At 48.8% G+C, this 22,820-nt stretch overlaps 1 protein-coding gene across 1 annotated transcript in view; it reads right to left on the reverse strand.

The window, feature by feature from the left end:
* Positions 1-663: 663 nt before the first annotated feature.
* The window catches only part of LOC126109481 (leucine-rich repeat-containing protein 15-like), a 28,186-nt gene continuing 6,029 nt past the window's right edge, over positions 664-22,820 (reverse strand). The window contains exons 2-3 of the mRNA XM_049914508.1: positions 21,536-21,927; positions 664-862 (exon numbers count right to left, since the gene is read on the reverse strand). Coding sequence (XP_049770465.1) covers positions 664-862; positions 21,536-21,927 — 591 coding nt within the window. The remainder of the gene's footprint in view (positions 863-21,535; positions 21,928-22,820) is intronic.

Consider the following 22,820-nt stretch of genomic DNA (forward strand, 5'->3'; position numbering starts at 1 on the left):
GTTTTATACCTCCTGAAGCAGCCTTTTCAAGTATTAATTTTATTTTATTGGTTTTGCTTATTAATATAATCTGTTACATAGATTTACTACTCTAGTTTTGTGTTAAAGATTTTCCTATTTACTGCCCTTACATTTATTTACTGTTCAGCTTTTCAGTTTTTACATTGCAGTATCACCACACTGTCAAAGACGTTATTTATTGTACATTTCTGCTTCAATCTAGATGTGTAACTTCTTTTCCAGTGTCGTTTACAAACACTGTAACTTCTTTGGCAACAACAAAAGTGATACTGTAGAACAAAACCAAATTAATGCTTTTCATTTATTAATCTCAGGACAGTTTATTGCAGCCGCACGAAAAAAGCCTGTACTTGATACCTATTTTATGGGTGCTGGCAACAAAACACTCCTAACAAAGTGTCCTGACGCAGGGAAACGAGGTACTACACAAATAAAAGAGAACTGCTGCCACTGTGGTGTTCTGGAGCTCCCCTGATGTCCAGATACATTACATCTTGTCACAAGAACACGTTGAGGTCTAACACCTAGACAGCAGTTCCTGCTGAGTAAATCCTCTGTGTGCAGTATTCAACAGGTTAAGGAATGTCTTGGAGGTCCAACCCCATCTCTCTCCCGGATACACACGTTAAACAATCCGTCCTCTTAACAGGCCATAGTCTCCACCTTACGGATGTCGCTGTTGAGCCCCGAACACTCCGGCGCAACATCGACGACGTCGATGTTTTTTGATGTCAGCCAGCGGGACATCGCACTAACGTCGCAGCTGCTGCAGTTCCACGGATTGTGTCCCAGTGACATCTGCGTCAGCGGTGCCGTCCCGGAAAACAGCTCGGCAGGTAGACTGTGGAAAAGATACACAAACTGTAATTCCCGCTAACCTTCAACTGTTACACACTGAAGAGCCAAAGAAACTGGTACACCTGCCTAATATCGTGTAGAGCCCCCGCTGTCACGCAAAAGTGCCTCAACACGACGTGGCGTGGACTCGACTGATGTTGGATGGAGTGCTCGAGGGAACTGACACCATCAATTCTGCAGGGCTGTCCATTAATCCGTAAGAGTCCGAGGGGTTGGAGATCCCTTCTCAACAGCACATAGCAAGGCGTCCCAGAGATACTCAATAATGTTCATGTCTGGGGAGTTTGGTGCCCAGCGGAAGTGTTTAAGTTCAGAAGAGTGTTCCTGAGCCACTCTGTAGCAATTCGTGACATGTAGGGTGATCCAATGTCCAGCTGGGACTGCCCAAGTCCGTCAGGGTGCACAATGGACACGAATGGGCGCAGATATTTACGTATGTGTCACCTGTCAGAGTGGTATCTAGACGTATCAGAGGTCCCACATCACTCCAACTGCACAGGCCACACACTATTACAGAGCAGGTGATCAGACAGGATGCTTACGTACGTGCCACCAGTCAGAGTGGTATCTAGACGTATCAGGGGTGCTATATCACTCGTACTCCACACACCCCATGCCATTACAGAGCCTCCATCAGCTTGAACAGTCCCCTGTTGACACGGAGGGTCAACGGTTCGTGAGGTTGTCCCCATATACGCACACATCCATCCACTCGATACAATTTGAAACGAGACTCGTCTGAACAGGGCAAGAAATAGAAGTGGAGACCGAGAGAACAGCCGTGAGACAAGGTGTCTGACATTGGAGACCAGATCTGACACACCCCAGATCATGAACTCGACTTCAGAAGACGGCCAGGCCGTGCGCGGACGGCGGAGGGAACACCAGCGACCAGAGAGGGACAATGTAGCCGTGTCTGGCGGGCGCGGACCTCAGACGGAACACACGACGCGGCGCGGACCGATTAGGGAGCGCCCAGCACGAAACAGAAGTGGAAATCATAGTAACAGTCAGGAGATAGAGTACCCAACATCTCAGACCAGGTCTGACACACCTCAGATGATAACCACATCCGTTGAGGACAGCCAGAACGGACGCCGACGGCAGTCGGAACATCTGCGACTGGAGGGGTCCATTGAAGCCGAGTCTGGCGGGCGCGGACCACAGATGGAACACTCGACCCGGCGCGGACCGATTAGGGAACGCCCAGCTCCTCCCAGGCATAAATACTGGACTCGATCGACCCAAGGATCAGTCTCAGGTAGCACCTGAAGAAGACAGCGAGGCACGCTGTTGAAATATCGTGCGAGAACGACGCGAACATCCGGCTGGATTCCCGAATATCCAAGATGTCAACAGATCGCCGGGGAAGCATGAAGAATTACAATATGTTTCCTGTCATGAAGAGTCCAATGTTTGTGGTGACGGGCCTAGGGGAGGCGTAAAGCTTTGTGTCGTGCAGTTATCATGGGTACACGAGTGGGCCTTCGGCTCCGGAAGCCCATATCGGTGATGTTTTTCGTTGACCGGTTCGTTCCCTGACACTTGTTCATGGCCCAGCATTTTTGCGGGAGGGTTGCAGTTCAGTCAACTTTGGTCCCATTCTAGAAGGAACTTTTTCCGGCTGCAGCTATGTCGATCTGATGTTTTATCGGACTCCTGATATTCACGGTACATTCGAGCAATTGTCGTACGCGAAGATCCCCACTTCATCGCTGCCTCGTAGGCGCTGTGTCCCATGGCTTGTGCGCCGACTATACCACCACTTCAAAACTCACTTAAATCGTGATAACCTGCCATTGTATCAGCCGTAACCGATCTAACAACTGCGCCAGACACATGTCTTATATAAGCGTTGCCGACAGAAGTGACGTAATCTACCTGTTTTCATACTCTGTATTTGAACACGCATGCCTATACCAGTTTGTTTGGTGACTGAGTGTGCTTCTTAATGAGTAGATTATGACAACATTTTAAATTTTGAAATCGGTCAATAATTATATGAAATGCAGAAAATGTAATTTTGCTTCACATGCAAGGCGTTACGTAGACAACTAGGACGCTGTGACATGTGTTAGGCTCTTCCTGCATTCTAAGACAAAAAAACGAATAGGGCAGAAGTTTGTAAGTATAATGTACATGTGTGAAATAAGAAATGGTTACAGTTTGAGATAGATAATTTATTAAAGAGAAAGAGCTTCACAGATTGAGCGAGACAATAACGCGTTGCAGCACCTCTGGACATTATGCAAACAGTTATTCGATTGGCACTGGTTGACAGGGTTGTTGAATGTTCTCCTGAGAGACATAGTGAAAAGTTCTGTGCAATTGGCGTGTTAGATGGTCAAAATCCCGAGCAGTTGGGAGGGTCCTGCCTATGATGCTCAAAACATTCACAATTCGGGAGAAATCCTGCGACCGTGCTGGCCGAGGTAGTTTCTGGAAACCACGAAGACATGCAGCAAAAACGTACGCCGTATGAGGACAGTCATGGCTTGCCATGAAGGACAACGTAATGGCGCGTAGAATATTGTCGACGTACCGGTGTGCTGCGACCCTGCCGTGGATGACAACCAAAGGTGTCCTGCTATGAAAGGAAATATCAGTCCAGACTATCAATTCTGGTAGTCGCTCTCTCGATCTTTGCCTAATTGGATAGTGCCTAGCTCTAGGTTATGAAAGTTAAGTGCTTTGCACCATTCCTGCGCTTCCTAATGTGTATTTTAGGTGGTCCTATAATTTGTGTTGGTCCTATTGCGTGTTGAGCATTATGTGGTGGTTAATATACATCGCTGTGGTGGTTTTTACTGCCTTAGCAGGTCGGGCCATCTCGTTGTGCCCCTTCTATGTGGTTTATTCCCGTGATTTGAGACAAGCCTGGTTTCTGACTGCTGTGACTATTCGTAGAAACGTCGTGCCGTCTGTCTAATTCTATCCTATATTTTCTGCACTCCTGTGATATTATGTAGCTCCCTAGTGGGGAAGTCACGTGGGAGTTTCATGATCATCCGAAGGATTCTAACCTGGAGGCCCTGAAGTCTTCAGATGTTGCAGTCAGCCGCATTGCCGCACACGAGTGCCGCATACTCCATTACTGGCCTTATTAAGGGCGTGTGGGTAGGGTTGTCTTCGGGTTCAGGACCGGGTACAGTGCTCTCAATCTTCCACACGCTTTACCCCCAATATCCCTAATGTGTGGCCCCCACGTGAGGCGCCTGTCCAAAGTCACCAAGAGATACTTCGCAGTGCGAGTCCATCATGGGATGGGGCCTCCCATGATCCGCACCGGCTGAAGGTCGATGGGGATCTCTTTCCTCGAGAAGATGATTGCCTGACTTTTTCTGGCATTGTATTTGAGGCACCACTTGGTGGCTCTTATGCCGTCTGCAGGCGGCGGCACATGAGGATCGCATTCGCGCTTGTGGTATACAGCGCGGTGCCGTCCACGTACAATGCAAGCGAGACTCTGCTGGCTTTTGGCGTGTCGAAGGTATATAGGGAGTACAGCAGGGGTCCGAGAACAGAACCCTGCGGTATTCCCGCCTATAGGGGCCTCGCAGCAGATATGCCCGCTCCAGCACGGACATTGGACGTTCGTCCCCTGAGGTAGGACTCGATGAGACAGACGTGTTGTGTCGGTACCCCCCAGTACAAAAAATTTGTAAAGGAGGACCTTGTACTATACACAGTCGAAAGCCCTAGAGACTCTGTTGGCCTTTGACGTGTCCGAGGTATATAGGGAGTACAGCAGGAGTCCGAGAACGGAACCCTGCAGTACTCCCGCCTGTATGGGCCTTGCTGTAGATATGCCTGCTCCAGTACAGACATTGAACGTTCTTCCCCTGAGGTAGGACTCGATGAGATGAACGTGTCGGTACCCCCAGTACAAACAATTTGTAGATGAGGCCTTTGTACTATACACAGTCGAAAGCCCTAGAGACTCTGTTGGCCTTTGGTGTGTCCGGGGTACAGCAGGGGTCAGAGAACAGAACCCTAAGGTACTCTCGCCTGTATAGGCCTTGCTGCAGATGTGCCCACTCCAGCACGGACATTGGACGTTCTTCCCCTGAGGTAGACTCAATGAGATAGATGTGTGTTGTTGGTACCCCCAGTACAAACAATTTGTAAAGGAGATCCTTGTACTATACACAGTCGAAAGCCCTAGACACTCTGTTGGCCTTTGGCGTGTCCGAGGTATATAGGCAGTACAGCATGGGTCCGAGAACAGAACCCTGCAGTACTCCCACCTGTATGGTCCTAGCTGCAGATATGCCTGTTCCAGCACAGACATTGAACTTTCGTCCCCTGGGGTAGGACTCAATGAGACGGACGTGTGGTGTTGGTACCCCCAGTACAAACAATTTGTAGGGGAGGCCCTGGTACTATACACAGTCGAAAGCCCTAGAGACTCTGTTGGCCTTTGGCGTGTCCAAGGTATACAGGGAGTACAGCAGGGGTCCGAGAACAGAACCCTGCGGTACTCCCGCCTGTATAGGCCTTGTTGCAGATGTGCCCGCTCCAGCACGGACATTGGACGTTCTTCCCCTGAGGTAGGACTCGATGAGACGGACATGTGATGTCGGTACTCCCAGTACAAACAATTTGTAGAGGAGGCCCTTGTACTATACACAGTCGAAAGCCCTAGAGATGACCTTTGGCGTGTCCGAGGTATATAGGCAGTACAGCATGGGTCCGAGAACAGAACCCTGCAGTACTCCCACCTGTATGGTCCTTGCTGCAGATATGCCCACTCCAGCACGGACATTGAACTTTCGTCCCCTGGGGTAGGACTCAATGAGACGGACGTGTGGTGTCGGTACCCCCAGTACAAACAATTTGTAGAGGAGGCCCTTGTACTATACACAGTCGAAAGCCCTAGAGACTCTGTTAGCCTTTGGCGTGTCCGTGGTATACAGGGAGTACAGCAGGGGTACGAGAGCAGAACCCTGCGGTACTCCCGCCTGTATGGTCCTTGCTATAGATATGCCCGCTCCAGCACGGACATTGAACGTTCTTCCCCTGAGGTAGGACTCGATGAGACGGACATGTGATGTCGGTACACCCAGTAAAAACAATTTGTAGAGGAGGCCCTTGTACTATACACAGTCGAAAGCTCTAGAGACTCTGTTGGCCTTTGGCGTGTCCGAGGTATACAGGGAGTGCAGCAGGGGTTCGACAACAGATCCCTGCAGTACTCCCACCTGTATGGTCCTTGCTGCAGATATGCCCACTCCAGCACGGACATTGAACTTTCGTCCCCTGGGGTAGGACTCAATGAGACAGACGTGTGGTGTCGGTACACCCAGTAAAAACAATTTGTAGAGGAGGCCCTTGTACTATACACAGTCGAAAGCCCTAGACACTCTGTTGGCCTTTGGCGTGTCCGAGGTATACAGGAAGTACAGCAGGAGTCCGAGAACAGAACCCTGCGGTACTTCCGCCGGTATGGGGCTTGCTGTAGATATGCCCGCCCCGGCACAGACATTGAACGTTCTTCCTCTGAGGTAGGACTCGATGAGACGAACGTGTGTTGTCGGTAGCCGGCTTCGTGGCCGAGCGGTTCTAGGCGCTTCAGTCTGGAACTGCGCGTCCGCTGCGGTCGCAGGTTCTAATCCTGCCTTGGGCATGGATGTGTGTGATGTCCTTAGGTTAGTTAGGTTTAAGTAGCTCTAAGTTCTAGGAGACTGATGACCTCAGATGTTAAGTCCCATAGTGCTCAGAGCCATTTTTTGTTGTCGGTACCCCCAGAACATACAATTTGTAGAGGAGGCCCTTGTACTATACCCTGTCGAAAGCCCTAGAGACTCTGTTGGCCTTTGGCGTGTCCGAGGTATGTAGGGAGTACAGCAGAGGTCCGAGAACAGAGCCCTGCGCTACTCCCTCCTGTATGGGCCTAGCTGCGGATATGCCCACTCCAGCACGGACATTTGACGTTCTTCCCCTGAGGTAGGACTCGATGAGACGGACATGTGGTGTCGGTACTCCCAGTACAAACAATTTGTAGAGGCGGCCCTTGTACTATACACATTCGAAAGCCCTAGGAACATCAAGCAGCACGGCCCCTGCGTACTGTCGGTACTCCAGGGCACTCATCGCGTCCTCCGACGGACGTAGCAGCTGTTGCTCGGTGCTGTGTCCGCGTCGGAAGCCGATTCGTTCCGGCGGGATTAGCTGCTCCTCGTTTACATGTAGCACTAACCTTTTAGAGTACAGTGGCTCGAATACCTTCGAGATTTCCGGTAGAAGGCTGATCGGCCGGACCGTATGGCGGCTGACAGTCTGGTTGATATCGCACCTCTTTTCAGGGCACCTTCAGACACATCTTCGCTGGTAGAAGTTGGACTCATCACTGAAGACAATCCTACTACGGTCGTCGAGATTCCAGGCGGATGATTTGTCTGGAGTCGTCCCAGAAAGTGATTGGATACCGACCTGACTGTCGGCAGTCATGCAGCCTAACAACCACTGGAGTGCTGCTTCGTTTCATAGCAGAACCCCTTCGGTTGTCATCCGCGTCACCATTACAACACAGCGGTATGCCAGCGATACTCTACGACCCATTTTGTGGCCATTCATAGCACACTATCCTATTCATATATTTCAGCAAGATAATGCCTGCCCGCACACTGCGAGAGTTTCTACTGCAGGTCTTAGTCTTTGCCAATGCAAAGGTCGCTGAACGACTCCATAATTCACAGCATTATGGGAAGAGCCCTCCAGCCAGCCCGGGATTTCGACGATCCAACGCGCCAATTGGACAAAACCTGACATAATATCCCTCAGAAGGAAATCTAATAATTCCATCAATCAGCGCTGTTTTCGTAAGGCCCAGATGCGAGCCAACGTGTGATTGGCTTGCTCAATTTGTGAAATCCTTCCTCCTTAATAAAGGATCCAAATTTCCTGGAATATAATAATTTGTTTGATACACATGTACACCACATTTACCAATTCGTGCCCCATTCAGATAAGTCCTTCGTGGTGCGTTGACATCCTATCTCTCTCTGCCTTCTTTTTACGTTATCATGTAGTACAGACTGCATAGGACTGCATTAGTTGCATACAATTTCGAACCAGGTAGTAACTATTTAGCTGTTCGTATCCAAAAAAAGAGAGTGTGAGGCATTGTGCAAGTTACACACTGAAGCGCCATAGAAATTGCTATAAGTGTGCGTATTCAAACACACAGACATGTGAATAGCCAGCATACGGCGCTGGTGTCGCAACGCCTATATGAGACAACAAGTGTCTGGCGCAGTTGTTAAATCAGTTACTGCTGCTACAATGGCAGGTTATCAAGATTTGCGTTAGTTTGAACTTGGTGTTATAGTCGGCGCACAAGCGATGGGACACTGCCTGTCCGAGGTAGCGATGAAGCGGGTACTTTCCCGTATAACCACTTCATGAATGTACCGTGAATATCAGGAATCAGCTAAAATATCAAATCTCCGATATCGCTGCTCCCGTAAAAAGATCCCTAGCAAATTGTATAGAGCTGATGGACATGAATGGGTATGGAGATGACCTCAAGAATCCATGGATCCAGCGTATCTGCACGTGACTGTTCAAGCTGGCGAAGGCTCTGTAATAGTGTGTGGCCTGTGCAGTTGGAGTGATGTGGGAACCCTGATACGTCTAGATACCACTCTAACAGGAGACACGTACGTAAGCATCCTGTCTGATCACCTGCACCCATTCATGCCCATTGTGCACTTCGACGGACTTGGACAATTCCAGCAGGACACTGCGACATCTATACGTCTGGAATTTCTACAGAGTGGCTCCGCTGGCCACCAAACTCCTCAGTCATGAACATTATTGAGCATATCTGGGATGCCTTGCAACGTTCTAGTCAGAAGAGATCTCCACCTCTTCGTACTCTAGTGGTTTTATGGACAGCCCTCCAGGATTCATGGTGTTTATGGACAGCCCTCCAGGATTCATGGTGTAAGTTCCCTCCAGTACCATTTCAGACATTAGTCGAGTCTACGCCACTTCGTATTGTGGCAACGTTGCGTGCTCGTGGGGGCCCTACACGATATTAAACAGTTATAGCGGTTTCTTTGGCTCTCCAATGTATAACCCGTGTTACCGATTTAACACAAATATTGCAGTAACAAACTGTGTTTATCTCTCGAGGCAGCTTAACGTACTGTGCACAAATACCCCGAATTTATTCACAAAATATTTGAGGATCTAACAAATATAAACACAATTCAAAACATTGTCCAAACCTTTACTCGCTTACAAGCTTAACGTCAAGTACTTAACACTCATGTACGGCGATATTCTGTTGTCTCTGGTGAAGAATTTCTTAATAGTGTCCATCTGTAGCAGACATCTTGCAATGTAGTAATTTTGAAGCGATTTTGTTGCGTTGTTTCTTATTGTGATACGAAAACTGTTTATAATAGGAAAGAGGAAGGCTTGAAGGTGGGTTATTACATAAAGTGTTAGCGAATTCTACATGGGACGCAGAAAGCCTACTTATCTTGCCTGGGAAGAGGAAACCTTTCTGTGAGTCTTGGATGGGCAACAAGGACAGAGGAAGATGAATACAGCAACTCCTATTCCAGTGAATGATATAGAATAGGACAGTTTTGGTCACTGGTCGGAGTATAGGCCGAAAGCTAAGGGATAATCGTCTGTAAAATATGGAAAACACGGAAATCTTTTGTGCTTTGTAGCAAAAAGGAATTGTTTTAAGGCATCTGACATGCTCTGATGTAAAAGGGAACCGTTTTCTCAGAGTCACAGGAAAAACACCGTAGTACTTTTACTACAGCAACCACGCTCTTTTTATGGACAATGATACTTACAGATAACACAATGTATTTCGAAGCAGCGTATGTGAAATGTTACTTGCGATACACAGAAGCAACACATATTGGTGGAGCATGTAGAAATGCAGTTGAAGCGACTAGCCGATTCACACAAGGACGACAGCGATGCAACACCGATATAATTCTACGTCGTATCGCCCGGCGCAACAAGAAAGTGCAATTGCTCCACGCAACTCTGATGTACGATAAAACGTGAGGGAAATTTCAAGTCTTTTGAAGTACCTCACCAAAATGTTGATGAAGCAATGATACATCCGTCTCAATAGTTAATTTCCCAGTAAAGCTTTTATTTTTCCCGCAAGAGTTTAAAAAACACTGTTTCGGATTTGCAAATGATCTCCGCTATGCAGTATTGCTCATTCGGTCTTGAGGAAACTACTCGATAAAGTGTTTATGCACCTTATGGTCTGATACCTTAGCACTGAAATTGCTTTGTTTTCGCTTTTATTCATCTTATTGTGAGCATGAAGGATTGCTTTGTTCCCTACTAAAGTTAGGTTGACGTCACTGGTAAAACATGGCCATTCGCTGTTTATATTTTGACTTTGTTTGTGGCCGGCCGCGCTGGCCGAGTGGTTCTAGCCGCTTCAGTCCGGGCCCGCGCGACTGCTACGATCGCGGGCTCGAATCCTGCCACGGGCATGGATATGTGTGATGTCCTCAGGTTAGTTCTAAGTTATAGGGGACTGACGACCTCAGATACTAAGTCCCATAGAACTCAGAGCCATTTAAACCATCTGAACTCTGTTTGTCAACTGTGCTCACATAATAAATGCGGTTATATGAAGTCTGTTTCGATTCATTGCTTGGGACACGGGACGCAGCCCAGCAGAAGTGGACCAGGGACTAAACTCCCAGAATGGACAGCAGCCAGTACAATTCACCACTGTTTGACGATGAAATCCACAATAAATAGTTTTGTGGCATAGTTGTATGAGGGCTCAGAACTTGACCTCGAGATCAGGAAACGCCACAAGTTTTTGGGATTCCTTTGTCGTCAGACTTTTGTCCAGTTTTAGCTGTCCACAGTCTCTTACTGTCTATAGAAATTTTTTTGGTATTGATGTAATCGTTAGGTCTTAGATCATCTATAATTTATTATACGTATTCCAGTCTCCATTACTAGTCCTTCCAGCGAGAAATATTACTGAAAGCTGCAGCAAATATCCTACTTAACCTGCCGCCCAGGCAGAAGTCACTCACTGTGGGGGTGAGAGACCGGATACTCCGCAAGAGAAATCAGCAATTAATCAGGAGTAACTGGATTGTGCAGGAAATTCCAGAGGGTTGGAAGGCAGCACTCATCTACTCCATGCACAAGAAAGATGACAAAATGGACTGTACCCGCCAGATGGGAGCCTCCCTTCTGAATGTCTGCTGTAAGATACTGACCGACTTTACAGTGGGTAGACTCCAAGTGTTTTCAGAAGAAGTGAACGGCCAGTGTCAGAGTGGTTTCAAAAAGGGCCGTTCGACCATGAACAGCATCTATATACTGTGACAGCTCACTGAGAACAGGTTTAGCCGAGCGGTCTAAGGCGCTGCAGTCATGGACTGTTGGGCTGGTCCCGGTGGAGGTTCGAATCCTCCCTCGAGCATGAGTATGTGTGTTTGTCCTTAGGATAATTTAGGTTAAGTAGTGTGTAAGCTTAGGGACTGATGACCTTAGCAGTTAAGTCCCATAAAATTTCAAACTTCAAACATATTTGAAGTTTTTTTATTTTTTATCTTTTTTTTTTGAAAAAAGGTCGGAATATGGCGAAGAGTTTCAAGCGCTCCTCATAGATTTTGAGAAGGCATACGATTACATCCACCAGGAGACACTGATGAATTAGCTAACCACGTTTGGAATACCCCAGAAACTTATCAGCCTACTTCGAGTTCGTCTCTCTGTTTAGGAAGGTAAAGTGAAGCTCGGGAAGCAACTCAGCTAGAGCTTAAACATACAGGATTGAGACAAGGAGATGGTGCGTCGCTGATATTGTGCAATATAGCGCCATAAAGGATAATGAGGGAAGCTTTCCATAAGAAGCTCGAAGGAATCGAGGTAGGAGTTAAAAAAATCCCACATCATGCATTTGCAGAGGACACAGTCCTGTTGTCCAGATCTAAGGGAGGACTAATATGGATGAGCAACAGTGTGGAGCCAGCAGGAAGCAAGATCCGTCTCCTAGTGAATGAATCGAGGACTGAGTATCCGGTAATCAGCAGGATTAACCCTGAAACTTCCTGGCAGATTAAAACTGTGTGCCCGACCGAGACTCGAACTCGGGACCTTTGCCTTTCGCGGGCAAGTGCTCTACCAACTGAGCTACAGAAGCACGACTCACGCCCGGTACTCACAGCTTTACTTCTGCCAGTATCTCGTCTCCTACCTTTCAAACTTTACAGAAGCTCTCCTGCGAAACTTGCAGAACTAGCACTCCTGAAAGAAAGGATATAGCGGAGACATGGCTTAGCCACAGCCTGGCGGATGTTTCCAGAATGAGATTTTCACTCTGCAGCGGAGTGTGCGCTGATATGAAACTTCCTGGCAGATTAAAACTGTGTGCCCGACCGAGACTCGAACTCGGGACCTTTGCCTTTCGCGGGCAAGTGCTCTACCAACTGAGCTACCGAAGCACGACTCACGCCCGGTACTCACAGCTTTACTTCTGCCAGTATCTCGTCTCCTACCTTCCAAACTTTACAGAAGCTCTCCTGCGAAACTTGCAGAACTAGCACTCCTGAAAGAAAGGATATAGCGGAGACATGGCTTAGCCACAGCCTGGCGGATGTTTCCAGAATGAGATTTTCACTCTGCAGCGGAGTGTGCGCTGATATGAAACTTCCTGGCAGATTAAAACTGTGTGCCCGACCGAGACTCGAACTCGGGACCTTTGCCTTTCGCGGGCAAGTGCTCTACCAACTGAGCTACCGAAGCACGACTCACGCCCGGTACTCACAGCTTTACTTCTGCCAGTATCTCGTCTCCTACCTTCCAAACTTTACAGAAGCTCTCCTGCGAAACTTGCAGAACTAGCACTCCTGAAAGAAAGGATATAGCGGAGACATGGCTTAGCCACAGCCTGGCGGATGTTTCCAGAATGAGATTTTCACTCTGCAGCGGAGTGTGCGCTGATATGAAACTTCCTGGCAGATTAAAACTGTGTGCCCGACCGAGACTCGAACTCGGGACCTTTGCCTTTCGCGAGCAAGTGCTCTACCAACTGAGCTACCGAAGCACGACTCACGCCCGGTACTCACAGCTTTACTTCTGCCAGTATCTCGTCTCCTACCTTCCAAACTTTACAGAAGCTCTCCTGCGAAACTTGCAGAACTAGCACTCCTGAAAGAAAGGATATAGCGGAGACTTAATGTGATGGTCCCCTGTCGGGTTTGACCTCCATATCTCAAAATTCTTCCGAAGAGCGAGCCGACTGGGGAAGGGCGCCTTACATGGTGCATTTTGTCCATCGTGCATTAAGACCTCTATCCCGCTTTCTCGTCATCGCATTGCCGTCCCGCTCATTCTCCATCTCTTGGGCGAGGATGTGTTCATGGATGCAATTTTCACTATGCACTGTGTAGTGTTGCTTTTTGCGGAGACGACGACCATGGACTACGTGTCACCTAAAATCCAGCACGGTAGCCTGTCTGTTGTGATGGGGCTGCCATGTACCCTGTTGGTTGTAGCCCCCTGACAACACAGGGGTCGCTCTACTGATGCCTGTGCCGTTAACTCCCCACGTATGCCAAGGAGTAGTTGCCCATCTCCCTGGGGCATCGGGACTCCCGGCAATGGCCGTCTGCCAGGTGGCCTTTGCTGTGGCTGGGTGGCGTCCGTGGGGAGGGCTCTTGGTCGGAGTAGGTGGCATCAGGGCGGATGACCCGCAATTAATCGTGGTACATCATCTCTCACTGGTGGCCAGCCGGCAGCAGTCTCCAAGCGTTTTCGGGCTCAATTTAATGCTCAGTAGTACAATCCGAAAAAGTTCCCCTCACTGGCCACAGCGCGGGAGGAGCGTACGTCTCAGGATGGCAGTCACAGTTATTCGCCACGATTCTTAGTTTGTATGAGAGCTGATGGGGAGTCTTTTCTATCCACAAAGCCTCAGTTCTTCATCGAGCATTTAGAGGACAAGTTTGGGGAGTTGGAGGGCTTGTCCAAAATGCGCTCTGGGTCAGTCTTGATAAAAACAGCATCCTCTGCCCAGTCACGCAGGTTACTTGCTTGTGACAAGTTGCGGGATGTTAACGTTACCATCACACCACATAAAAGTTTAAATATGGTCCACGGTATTGTTTTCCATAGGGACCTTCTTTTGCGGTCTGATGACGAGCTGCGCGCCAATGAAGAGCGCCGAGATGTACATTTCGTCCTGTGTGTTCGTCGGGGTCCGAGGGACAATCAGGTAGCTACCGGTGCCTTCATCTTGGCCTTCAAAGCTGATACATTATTAGAGTAGGTCAAGGTGATGGTCTACCGATGTGACGTCAAACCCTATATCCCTCCACCGATGCGGTGCTTTAAGCGCTGGAAGTTCGGCCACATGTCTTCTCGCTGCACTTCCAACCCCACATGTCGAGATTGCGGACGCCCATCACATCCCAATACTCCATGTGCCCCACCTCCCATCTGTGTAAACTGCGGAGAGCACCATTCACCTTGCTCGCCAGACTGCAGGATCTTACAGAAAGAACGCAAAATCACGGAATATAAGACCCTGGACCGGCTGACCTATACTGAGGCCAAGTGGAAATATGAACGACTACATCCGGTACAAATGACTTCTTCCTATGCTGCTGCAACGACAACCGTGTTAGCCCCATCAGTTCAGCATACTCCAGTCACATCACAGAGCCATACAACGCCTCATGCCCCTTGCCCGTGGGTGGCACTATCCCCCCTGTTACTCCCAAGCCACCTACCTCGAGAGCAAAACCCCCTACACATCGGGGACATCCGTCCCTGCTTCTCAGCCGGAGAAGTGTCCAACTTCTTTGGCTTCTCACGCTCGCAAGGGGTCCCTTGGGTCCCTCCCTTCCGAGGTTTCCACCAGCGGGACGGCTGCCGACCGACAGTGACGTAAGTGCCCACAATCAGCTGGTCGTCGGGCTTCGCGATCCTCCTCAGTCCCGGAGACTGAATCGGTGAAGCCCTCACAGCCAGTGAAACCTAAGGAGCAGTGTGAGAAATCTAAGAAGAAGAGCTCTAAGCCCAAGGAACTCGTGGTGGCACCCACCCCACCGCAACCTTCCAGCTCTGCATCTGAGGACGAGGTGGAGATTCTGGCGTCCGCTGAGGACCTCGATCTCGCCGGTCCCTCAGACACCATTGATAGCACTAGCACAGGTGGTCAATCGGAGGCAGCAGGTGACCCAGCGACATAATCTGGCTTTCCAGTCCCGTCACGCCTTTCTCAGACATGGACAATATCATCCTCCAGTAGAACTGCAGCGGATTCTTCCACCATCTAGCTGAGCTCCGACAACTTATCAGCCTTCACCCTTTCTTCTGCATTGCTGTTCAGAAAACTTGGTTTCCAGCTATGCGAACCCCCGCCCTCCGTGGCTATCGGGGTTATTATATGAACCAGGCAGCTTATGAAAGTGTGTCTGGTGGCGTCTGCATCTATGTCCTTAACTCTCTTCACAGCGATTATGCCCCTCTATAAACAGCTTTAGAGGCTGTCGCTGTTCGGGTGTGGACGCCACAGGCTGTTACCGTCTGCAGTCTTTACCTGCCACCGGATGGTGATGTCGCACAGCATTTCCTGGTTGCGCTGATAGCCCAATTGCCGCCACCTTTCTTGTTACTGGGTGACTTCAACGCCCATAACCCTCTGTGGGGTGGGTCAGGTCGAGGCGCCACCGTTGAGCATTTATTGGCGCAGCTCGATCTCTCGATTTTAAATGATGGTGCCTTCACACACTTCAGTGCAGCGCATTGCACATACTCCGCCATTGACCTTTCGATCTGTAGCCCTAGCCCCTTACCGTCTGTCCAATGGAGTGTGCATGATGACCTGTGTGGTAGTGACCACTTTCTGATCTTTCTGTCACTGCCATGGTGTCACTCTTCTGGGCGCCCCAGCAGATGGGCTATGAATAAGGGTGACTGGGACTTGTTCTCCTCCATTGCCGCTCTTGAGCCTCTCTCTAATGACACTGATGCGGTGGTTCACTCAGTCACCACCAGCATCGTTACTGCAGCAGAATCTGCCATTCCCAGTTCTTCTGGGTCCCCTCGACGGCGAACTGTGCCTTGGTGGTCGCCTGAGATCGCTGAAGCTATTAAAGATCGCTGAAGCAATTAAAGATCGCTGGCGGGCGCTCCAGCGTCACAAGCGACATCCCTCCATAGTACACCTTATCGCCTTCAAACGGCTGCGTGCACGAGCCCGCCGCCTTATCCGCCAACGCAAGCAGGAGTGCTGGGAGCGGTATGTGTCCACCATTGGCCTCCATGTCACTCCATCGCAGGTCTGGGCCAAGATTCGATGCCTCTAAGGCTATCGGACCCCTGTCAGCATCCCTGCGCTCTCACTGAGTGGAGCAGTTTGTACTAACTCCGACGTAATTGCCAACCGCTTGGCAGAGCATTTTGCTCTGAGTTCTGGTTCTGCCAATTACCCAGTGGCCTTCCGCTCCATTAAAGAGCGGATGGAACGTCGGAGCCTTTCGTTTCACACCCACCATCCAGAATCGTACAATGTTCCATTCAGTGAGTGGGAATTTCGCAGTGCCCTAGCCGCTTGCCCTGATACCGCTCCTGGGCCAGATGGCATCCACTGTCAGATGCTGAAACCCCTTTCAGTGGACTGCCAGCGATGGCTCCTCGACTTTTACAACCGTATTTGGGTCGAGGGTGAGTTTCCGTCGCAATGGCGGGAAAGTACTGTTATCCCCATTCTGAAACCAGGCAAGAACCCTTTGGAGGTGGACAGCTACCGTCCCATTAGCCTCACCAACGTTCTTTGCAAGTTGCTTGAACGGATGGTGAGCCGGCGCCTGAATTGGGTACTGGAGTCTCGGGGCCTTCTGGGTCCATCTCAGGGTGGGTTCCGTAAAGGCCGCTCCGCCGCCGACAACCTGGTGAGCCTGGAGTCGGCCATCCGTACTGCCTTCGCCCGCCGTCAGCACCTGGTCGCTGTCTTTTTCGACATGCGGAAGGCGTACGATACGACATGGCGTCATCACATCCTTTCTACGCTTCATGGATGGGGTCTTCGGGGCCCTCTGCCAATCTTTATCAGAAATTTTCTGTCGTATCGTACCTTCCGCGTGCAAGTCGTGGCCTCCCATAGTTCCTCCAGAGTTCAGGAGAACGGTGTGCCATAGGGATCTGTTTTAAGTGTCTGCCTGTTTTTAATAGCCATTAACGGGCTCGCTGCAGCGGTGGGAACGTCCGTCTCAGCGTCCTTGTATGCTGACGACTTCTGCCTTTACTACTGGCATTGCAGTTGCTGAACGTCAGCTACAGGGCGCTATCCGTAAGGCGCAGTCTTGGGCTGTAGCTCATGGGTTCCAGTTTTTGGCAGCCAAGACCTGCGTTATGCATTTCTGCTGGCGACGCACTGTCCACCCGGAGCCGCGGCTTTATCTTTACGCCGAGCTTCTTGCAGTGGTGGAGTAACATAGGTTTTTGGGTGTGGTTTTTGATGCTCGGTTGACTTGGCTGCCTCATATTCGGCAGCTTAAACAGATGTGTTGGCGGCATCTAAATGCTCTATGGTGCTTGAGCGACACCCGCTGGGGCGCCGACCGATATACCCTATTGCGGCTCTACCAGGTGTTAAACCAGTCTCGTCTGGATTATGGGAGCCTGGCTTATGGCTCAGCATCCCCAGCTGCGTTGCGGGTGTGGACCCAATCCTCCACAGCGGGATCCGCCTTGCCACTGGTGCTTTCCGGACCAGCCCTGTGGACAGTATACTTTTGGAGGCGGGTGTCCCTCCACTGCGGCTACGGCGCCAACGTTTGCTGGCCGCTTATGTTGCGCATGTTTTCAGCTTTCCCGGACATCCTAACTATCGTCTACTGTTCCCACACTCGCACGTCCATCATCCAGAAAGTCGGCCCAGAGCTGGATGTACGATCGCGGTCCGCGTCAGAGAGCTACTCTCCGGGCTTGGGGCTTTACCTCTTCCGCCTCCTTTCCGGGCACCTCTGCGTACACCCTCGTGGTGTGTGCCTCGCCCTCGCCTTCAGCTGGAATTGGCACAGGGCCCGAAGGACTCAGTCCGTCTGGAGGCCTTCCGCCGGCGCTTTCTTTCCATCCTCGCAACGTATCAGGGCTATGGCATTGTTTACACTGACGGCTCGATGGTTGCTGGTCGTGTCGGTTATGCGCTAACCCTAGGGGACCATTCTGAACAACGTTCATTGCCAGCTGGCTGCAGCGTTTACACTGCTGAGCCGGTCGCCATCTTTCGTACCCTAGAGTATATCCTCTCCTGCTCAGGCGAGTCCTTCGTCATCTGTAGCGATTCCCTGAGCTGTTTACGAGCTCTCGACCAGTCTTTCCCTCGTTCTCGTCTGGTGATGGCTATCCAGGAGTCACTGCATACTCTTGCCCATTGCGGCTGCTCTGTGGTCTTTGTTTGGACACCAGGCGATGTTGGGATACCCGGCAGTGAAAATGTTGACCGCCTGGCGAAAGAGGCCACCAGTACACCATCTCTGGACATTGGCCTCCTGGAGACTAATTTGAGGGCAGTCTTACGCCGCAAAGTTATCTCGCTTTGGGACGCTGAATGGCGCGGTCTGGCCACCCCTAATAAACTCCGTGCCGTCAAGGAGACGATGACTGTCTGGTACTCCTGCTTGCGAGTCTCTCGCAAGGAGTCTGTCGTCCTCTGCCGACTGTGCATTGGGCACACGCGGATGACCCACGGCCACTTATTGCGCCGTGAGGACCCACCTCTATGTCGCTGCAGCTCCGTTTTGTTTGTGGTCCTCATTTTGTTGGAGTGTCGCCTTTTAGCTGTGCTCAGGCAGACGTTTGCGCTGCCTGACACAATCCCTGCTCTTTTGATAGATGACTCTGCCATGGTGGACTTAGTTTTGCGTTTTATTCGGGCAGGGGGTTTTTATCATTTAATCTCAGGGTTTATGTTTTTTAGTGTTGATTCTGGCTTTTGGCCTCCGATTTTAAACTGAGTTTTTAGTGTGTCCTCGGTGGTTGGCTTTTTCTTTTTTTTTTCTATGGTATATCCGCTCCTGCTCAGGTGAGTCCTTCGTGATCTGTAGCGATTCCCTGAGCGGTTTACGAGCTCTCGACCAGTGTTTCCCTCGTGTGTAATTTTGATTTGTTTTGTCTGATCACTGTCTAAGTCTTTCTTGTCCTGTGTCGTCTGACGTCTTATCTGTTGTTCGTTCATTTTTTTATTCTCTGTGGGTGATTTTAGTTTTTTGGAAAAAGGGATCAACGACCATCGCAGTCTGGTTCCTTTAACCCCCACAAACCAACCAACCAACCAATCTTAACACAGGAGATGTCGCATGAGGCAGAAACTAATGCGATGATCGAAGCGAGAGTTTGAGTAACCTTTTAAAATCTCACAGTCTCTCAACTAACTTCAAACACCAAGTGTGCAAAATACTGAGCAAGTTCTGTTGGGCTAGATGATTGCGGAACTTGCATTGTTCGAAAGAAAGAGCTAAATAATTATCTCATTCGTGAGTGAAAAGTCTTAAAAGAGATAAAGGGTCCAGTATAAGGTCACTGCACAATGGAGAATCAAGGCATAATTGTAAGCCTAAATATTGTGGCTAGATAGTTAAACAGTGATGAGCTTTGAAATCCATAAAGTTTTCTCCTCGCAGAAAAAAAATAGATGGACGAGTATGATCCACCTTCGACGCTGTTAGAACAATGTCATTGGAAACTTGTGCTGGACTCGGGCTCGAACCCGGATTTCCAACTTTAGGCGAGTTACAGCTTAACCACTTCATCTGTTCATACACGTATCATAGCCAGCCTCAATCTTCCATACATCATCTTTCTTGTCTCACAAACTGCTCTCTTACTTTACGTATATTCCCATATAGGAAGAGCATATTCATTTAGAATCGAGGGCTTGGTATTGGCAAATAAATACATAACAGAAGTGCCTCTGTTATTAAGAACTATGGTGCAGTGTTCCCTCATACATGCATGTGTGAAACTGAGTCAGGTTGAGGAGAAGCCCTCTGGTTGGAAGTCGTTCTCTGGGCCTAATTATGTGACGTAACATAAAGAAAGTACCCACTGTAATATCTGATTTCATGCATTATTTGTCACCATAACCTTTAACATTCTTCAAACAGCCACATCTCAATTGTTTTCGCGATGGTATTCAGTCAATTCACATAACTACATTTAATAATTTGTGGGGATTTGAAATGGAACGGTCACATATGCTCACTTGTAGGTAAATCATATTGCAGGCTCACTACTATTAGAATCAGGATGACAAAATAAGACTAACTACCATCCATACATAGGCTTTTGAGCCCTGGGGTTAACAGTAGTTGGAAAGTAGGGCAATAGATGATGATACAGTTTCATCAGATTTTAAAATTGAGTGTCTGATCACATAGATGTGGCCACCCCAGTTACTACTTCACTATCCTCAGATAACTCTTCACCCGTACAACGGTCACATCCAAAGGTGGACAGCCTATCAGAAACATCTGGAGTATTCTAGACAACAGTATCAGTCTCTGAGGGGTAATCATATGGAAATCAAATGCCTGCTACAATGGGGCCATTCAAAAGTAATCGTCACACAAGTTACCATATTTATCTTACTGTGAGACAAGATTATCAATTCCTGTTTCTCAGAGTGGGCCGCTGATGAATCCATGGTCACACCCATTCTTGCACAGACGTCCACAGGTGTCCTTCATCAGGTCACCATAGTCGTGACACACAGTGAAAGATTTGGGCTTTAAGGAAGATGTTGAAGTATTTAACAACACAAACGTTAGCCTTCGTCCAAATGGCACTGTGGGAGGTGGAAGTTATTGTCCAACAGGATAATTGTATCCAACTGTATTTCTGGGTGTTTTGACTTCATGACGAGGAACTTGACGAACAGATGACACCTGCAGTCGAAGAAGAAGGTCATCTTGATCTTAACGGGACCTATGTGAACAGCACTTGATTGTTTGCCAGCAGCTGCCACCCAAGCCATTTGCCCTCGGACTGAGAGTGGTGTCACTGTAAGGTCATGATGACCTTTTTCTTCGATTGCAGAGGCACTCTGCTCGTCGGGTTTATCGAGCGTGGAACCACAATCAATATGTATCACTACAAAGACATTTGGCACATACTGCCTTGAGCTATAAAGTCAAAACCCCTAGGAATACTTTCAGGCAGAATCATCCTGTTGCACCATAATGCCCGCCTCCGCAGTGCCAATCACACGCTAGCTATGCTTCAGCGAGTGGCTAGGAAATAAAGAAATATCCTCCATACATCCCACATCATTCACCATGTGGTTTTCACATCTTTGTCGACCTGAAGAAAACATAGAATGACGTCGCTTTCAGTCGTATAAGGAAGTCCAAGAGTGGATGCGGTTTTGGATCGTATTTGACACACAACGTTTTGAGAAACAGCAGCTGATCATCTCATCTCCCAATGGGATGCGGTAGTGATTACTTTTGAATGGAACCATTCCATGGTCCCATTGTGACAAGTGTTCAGTTTTCATTTGACTGCCCCTTATATATACACGTCGTCATTAAAGTGTGCATTGGTATCACAAGGGTGGTACATTTGATCTGTTCCAAAGAAGAAAGTAAACAAGTAATTAAAAAGAGCAATTAGAAAAAGTGCGTACCTCGAGAGATTGTTGTCTTCTAGCCAGACACACCAGAGATCAGTGCTGTTGATGAAGAGTCGCCCAGGCAGTCTCTTGAGCTGGTTGTGGCCCAAAAACAGAATCGACAGCTCAGGGCAGTTGGCCAGCAGCTGCTCTGGCAACTCCTCGAGGAGGTTGTTTGACATCTCCAGTGTCAGCAAGCCAGTGGTCTCCTTGAAGACATCAGCTGGCAGTGAGGCCAGCCGGTTGTGGGACAGGCGCAGGTAGCGCAAGCCCCGCATCCCGGCAAACGCATCTCCAGGGAGGGTCTTGAGGATGTTCTCTCTGAGATCCAATGTGTGCAGCAGGGGGGTGTGCCGGAACATGCCTGGTTCCAGGGTTTCCAGCTGGTTGGAGGCCAGGAGTAGATCCTGTGAATACAGGACAGTACCTCTCTAAATGCACGTAGACCAAGGTAAGGGCAACAGTCTGAAAGTGACAATGATATCTAAGTGTTCTGAGTGGGTAGTTCACCTTGAAATTTAGGCTGAATTCTGGTTGTGCACAGACATTAGCTGCCTTTAGTGGGGGCGAAGGCAGCTGTTTAAGTAACACTTTGAAAAATTCCTAGGGAATACAGTGTACTGTAACCACTGGCGGAGGCTTCCTTTTTCAGATTGTTATCCCCAGTCTAGTTTCGATGGGAGGTAATTATTAGAGTTCGAATATTTTTTTAAAAAAAAGTGGTTTTAGTGGCAATGGGATACCGACCTAGACAGAATATCGTAGGCTTATAACCTGCCAAACAGACAAATTTGACTTAATTACTGACAGTTACCCTAACATTTCCATTTGATACGTTACAGGGTGGAGTTTGCATCTAGAACATAGTATATGTAGGAACAAAAAAATTGGCTCTGAGCACTGTGGGACTTAACTTCGGAGGTCATCAGTCCCCTAGAACTTAGAACTACTTAAACCTAACTAGCCTAGGGACATCACACACATCCATGCCCGAGGCAGGATTCGAACCTGCGACCGTAGCAGCCGTGCGGTTTCAGACTGTAGCGCCTAGAACCGCTTTTTTTTCCTTTATTAAAACAACCATATATGTACATAAGCACTAAAACAAAATATTGAAGTGCTGGAACTGTTTCAACACGAATTGTATCCTACAATAGAATGAAGAACACATTTCAATATAGTGCCATTTGTAAGCTTACAAAATAGAACAAAAATAGTAAACTGACAATAGCCTCTTCAGTCCAGACAGAGACATAGATCCGAAACACAAACATATATATAATTGAATGTCTTAACTAGA

The sequence above is a fragment of the Schistocerca cancellata genome, chromosome 12, assembly GCF_023864275.1.
Source record: "Schistocerca cancellata isolate TAMUIC-IGC-003103 chromosome 12, iqSchCanc2.1, whole genome shotgun sequence".
Taxonomy (NCBI): domain Eukaryota; kingdom Metazoa; phylum Arthropoda; class Insecta; order Orthoptera; family Acrididae; genus Schistocerca; species Schistocerca cancellata.